Source organism: Myotis brandtii, unplaced genomic scaffold (genome assembly GCF_000412655.1).
Source record: "Myotis brandtii unplaced genomic scaffold, ASM41265v1 scaffold236, whole genome shotgun sequence".
Lineage (NCBI taxonomy): Eukaryota > Metazoa > Chordata > Mammalia > Chiroptera > Vespertilionidae > Myotis > Myotis brandtii.
This window is the reverse complement of record NW_005358901.1, coordinates 1,940,936-1,945,593: the sequence shown is the minus strand read 5'-3', so window position 1 is coordinate 1,945,593 and position 4,658 is coordinate 1,940,936. Positions and strand designations below refer to the sequence as shown.

Here is a 4,658-nt window from a genome sequence, read left to right as displayed (position 1 = left end):
GACCCCTAGGCTGGCACCGCTCCCGAGATGATCCCAGGCTCTGCCTCTGCCCTGGCCCCACCCACGGGACCCGCCCTACCTCGCCCCTACCCAGGTCCTCCCTGCAACGCCCTGCCCTCACTTCTCTTGGCCCCACCTTCCCGAGGAGATGCGGATTCTTGTCTGTATAAGGGGATCTGAGGCGCTGGGGGAAGGGGGAGGTTGGGCCTGGAATCCTGGAATCCTTTGCCTTGAGGCTTCCTTATGTGTGTGTGGGGGGGAGGTGGGTAGGGGGGTAGACTGATGGGGTGCTCGGGTGAGCTGAGTGGAAATGAGGGAGCAAGCGCTAGGACGTCTTCCTACCCCAGATACATTTTGGGTAAATTCTGGCCATCCCAGCACCTCCCTCCCCACCCCCCATCCTGCACAGAGTCTTCCTGGGCTCCAGTCCCACTGGCTGAACCTCACTTCTCCTTTGGGGAATAGGCGTGGCACAGCCCAGGCTCCCAGGAGCTTCTGAGCTGGCCCTGGGCTCCAGGGAAACCTGTGACTCAGACACCAGCCATCCTGACCTGAAAGGGAAAGAAGCAGAGGACGGAAGGTGATGAGATCTGAGATGGGGGACACCCCGGGTAGAGGGGGAGCCCAGAGAAGTTGCCTGAAGAAGCCCGGCCTGTCTGAGAACTGTGAACGGAGACCAGAAGGGTGAGGAGGCAGGCACCGAGCATGCGGGAAGGGTGCTCCCCCCAGGGCGGGCAGGGGGGGCAGCCCTGGCCAGGGCTCAGAGAGCTGCTTGCGGAGGGCCCTCTGGTGAGACGAATTCCTGGCGTTGATGGAATGACCGTGAACTAGAGAGGCTGTGGGAAGGCTCTGGGCTCTGTGGGAAGTCTGGTGTCTGCCTCCACCACAGTTAACTGCCCTGAGACCATGTTGAGACCTCACAGAGCAGCTTGGCCCTTTATACAAGCTTAGCAATTAATGAATAACTCCAGGGCCCATGTAATCAGTCAACAAACACGCATGGAGCCCCTCACTGGGCTGGGCATTGCGTCCCTTGTGGAAATGGGTTAAGAGGGGACAGCAGGGAGACCCAGGGGGAGGTGGGTGTGGCCATCCCAGGAGAGGCAACGGTGGCCTGGCCAGAGGCTGGACCTGGGGGTGGGCAGCAGCAGCCAGAGGTAGAACCCATTCTGGAGACCTGCTGTAATGGAAGTCAAGGCAACTTCAGCTTGGTAGCTGGAGGGACTGGTGGACATGGGGCTGTTGCAGGATGGGGATCGGTGGGGGCCCCGGATATTCAGGGAAGGACACTCAGCCATCGGCTGGACCTTCAGAGCTGGGAAGGTGGCAACCGATGGAAGTGGGAGGCGACATTTTGGAGAGGGCAGGGTAATGGACAGCGTGTGGCAAGGGCTGGGCAGCTGGTGTGACCCTGGCCCCTCTCCCCGACAGCACCACCAGCGCGGGCAGTCTGGCCTACGGCGAGGACCTTGAGGAGGAGAAGAACTCAGGTGCATGTTTTGGGGCCAAGTGTGGGGTGTGGGATCTGTAGAGTAAGCCAAGGGGCATTGCAGAAATATGGGGATGAGGAGACACCCCGCCCCCAGCCCCGCCCAGTCCACTCAACAGGCCCAGCATGTTCTCATTTGGTTACAAATACAGTGGGGCCTTGACTTACGAGTTTAATTCGTTCCGAGAATTCGTTCCGAGACCGAGCTCGTTAAGGAGCTCTTAACTCAAATTACTCTGTCAACTCAATGCAAAAAATTGGCCGAGAGACAGCTGGTATCTCAAAAAACTCGTTAGTCGGGACACTCGTAAGTCAAGGCCCCACTGTAGTCCCAAATCCCATAACTGAATACTAGACTCAGGAATCGGGGGCTGCAGACCTGAAACAGCTGGGCCGCCCAGGCTGGGCAAGGAGCCTCCGCTCGGAGCCGGGCACCAGGCCTGTTTCCCCTTCTGTAGAAGGAGGGCATGAGTGGGTCTCCCAGGCCCGTCCTCTGAGCCTAGGGACTGGCCCAGGGTGGTGTTTGTTTACCAGCTCCCACATCCATGGCGGTTCCCCGGGGGACCCATTAGACCTCCTCCGGGGGATCCTGCGGCCCGGTTCGCTGCACCCCATGCAACACCCTGCTTTCTCCGGCTTCAGCGTTCACCTGGGAGGTGAAGGCCAACAACCGGACCTACAACAACCAACTCAAGGAGAAGGTCTTCCTGTGCTGGCAGAGGAAGAAGTACAAGGTGGGCGGCCCCAGCCCCACCGTCCTCTGCTACCTCCTCCCAACCAGCCCACTCTCCCGCACACACTGAATTTTAATCGCGAATGAATCACCAGTTTGGTGCTGGAGTTCCCACTGTTTCCTTAGCCCTACCCCAGTTCACCTTAAAATGTGAAAATACTGCCCAGCCGGTGTGGCTCAGTGGTTGGATATCCAACTGTGAACCAGGAGGTCATGGTTCGATTTCCGGGTTAGGGCACATGCCCTGGTTGTGGGCTTAGCCTCCAGTAGGGGGTGTGCAGGAGGCAGCCAATCAATGACTCTTTATCATCATTGATGTTTCTATCTCCCTCTCGCTTCCTTTCTGAAATCAATAAAAACATATCAGCCGGTGTGGCTCAGTGGTTGGATATCCAACTGTGAACCAGGAGGTCATGGTTCGATTTCCGGGTTAGGGCACATGCCCTGGTTGTGGGCTTAGCCTCCAGTAGGGGGTGTGCAGGAGGCAGCCAATCAATGACTCTTTATCATCATTGATGTTTCTATCTCCCTCTCGCTTCCTTTCTGAAATCAATAAAAATATGAAAAAAGAAAATACTAAATCTTCAAATTACAATGTGTCCATCAGACTCTGCCTAAAACCCCCCTGGGTGTCTCACTTTGAGAAATACTGGGGTCACAGTCCTACTTGATGTATCTTTGCATTCAGTAGGGGCTCAATCACTGCTGGCTCAAGGCTGCATTCAATTGGCACTCAGTAATGCTGGTCTGAAGGCTCTGCATTCAGCAGGTGCTCAGTAGAGCTGGCTCACGGTAGATAGGTAATACGGGCTCGAGGCTTTACATGCACCGGGTACTTAATTATTGCTGATTGTGGTCAAAGGGCAGGGTGAGGCTAAGGTGGGGCCCTGTCCTGGGCAGCACCTCCATGCTGGCTCTCATTCCAGGGCAACATCATCCACACAGCCAAGTACAACGTCTTCTCCTTCCTGCCCTTAAACCTATACGAGCAGTTCCACCGAATGTCCAACCTCTACTTCCTTTTTATCATCATTCTCCAGGTGGGGCAGGAGAGGGGTGGCTCCAGGGGTCAGTACAAGCACCTGAGCACAGACCATTCCTTCCATCTGCTCACATTGCCTCCTCCAGGAAGCCCTCCTAGATCAGCTTTGCCACATGGCTCTGTAGACACATGGAGGTTCGAGTGTGTGTTTGTGCGGTTGGGAGGAGGGGTCGGTGTCTGGCTGCTCACACACTGGGAGCCCCCTCATGGCTGAGTCTCCACTGCTCAGTCCAGGGCCTGGTTCACAGAAGATGCTCTCAATATATGTCCAATGATGACAGTGCATGAGTGGCTCCTCTGGGTCCAAGGCGGGCACAGCCCCTCCCCAGGATGGACAGCCTTGGCCACGTGACCCTCTGGGCCTCGGCCCACTGAGCTGACCCCAAAGGGTGAGGAGGAAAGGAGGGTTGAGAGCAGGTTCCCAGCCCCTGGGTGGCCCTGCCAGATGGGCAGATGTCCTCCCTGGGCAGCTCCCTCTCTCGGTGAGTGGGCAGCTCACAGAGCGCCCCGACCCCCCTCAATATGGCATCGTGCTGACCCCCTTCTGCTATGATCCATCGATGCAATAAACACACTGTGTGCAGGGCCTATGCTAGACAGTGAGGACCTGCCGGTGGCCCTGACACCCACCGCCATTGAACCACATGGAGGGGACCAGTGATGGAAAGGGGACCCACACCCCAACCCAGGCTGGCCCGGGGTTCGCTTGGAGCTCAGGCCTGAAGGGTGACTGGGAGGAGCAGGGTTACAGGGAGGGTTACAGGGAGTGCGAGGCTCTGAAGAGGGAGCGAACTTGGGGCTGGTAGGGCTTCCTGGAGGGTGTGACTGGGAGCTGGGCATGGAGAGGAGTTTGTAGGGAGAATAGGAAATAGAGGGGCAGTTGTCCCACGATTTGTAGGGGGAGGTGGCTGGCCTGGAGCCCTGGGGGTCGGCAGGTGGGACACAGGATGCCAGGGTGAGGGGCCGGCTGGGAGGGCAGGGGATGCGGTTTGGGGCAGTGTTTGGGACGGTGGTTCGGTATTGCCTTCCCGGCATGACCCAACCTCTGTGCCAGGGCATCCCCGAGATCTCCACCCTGCCCTGGTTCACCCTCTTCACCCCGTTCACCTGCCTGCTCATCATCCGGGCCACCCGAGACCTGGCAGATGACATCGTAAGTGGGGCCCAGGGACAGTTCGGGAGGAGGTCAGGGGCAGGGTGCGGTCCTTGTTTTGCTGCCACAGGGACAGGTGTCCCATAGCTCTTTGGCCCTCGGTGCCACACTGGGTGATAGGTGGACCGTGCCTTCCTTCTCTTCATAGCAGTGTCCCAGCGCCCCCCTTCCTCCATCAGGGTCCCTGGACAGATGTGGCTGGTGTGGGGGTAGCATAGGGGCATGGCTGGGGGTGGGATCG

At 58.1% G+C, this 4,658-nt stretch overlaps 1 protein-coding gene across 1 annotated transcript in view; it reads left to right on the top strand.

Annotated features, from left to right (window-relative positions):
- The first annotated feature begins 586 nt into the window (after positions 1–586).
- The window catches only part of ATP8B3 (ATPase, aminophospholipid transporter, class I, type 8B, member 3), a 25,211-nt gene continuing 21,139 nt past the window's right edge, over positions 587–4,658 (top strand). The window contains exons 1-5 of the mRNA XM_014540136.1: positions 587–684; positions 1,432–1,490; positions 2,132–2,223; positions 3,149–3,262; positions 4,319–4,417. Coding sequence (XP_014395622.1) covers positions 596–684; positions 1,432–1,490; positions 2,132–2,223; positions 3,149–3,262; positions 4,319–4,417 — 453 coding nt within the window. The 5' untranslated portion in view covers positions 587–595. The remainder of the gene's footprint in view (positions 685–1,431; positions 1,491–2,131; positions 2,224–3,148; positions 3,263–4,318; positions 4,418–4,658) is intronic.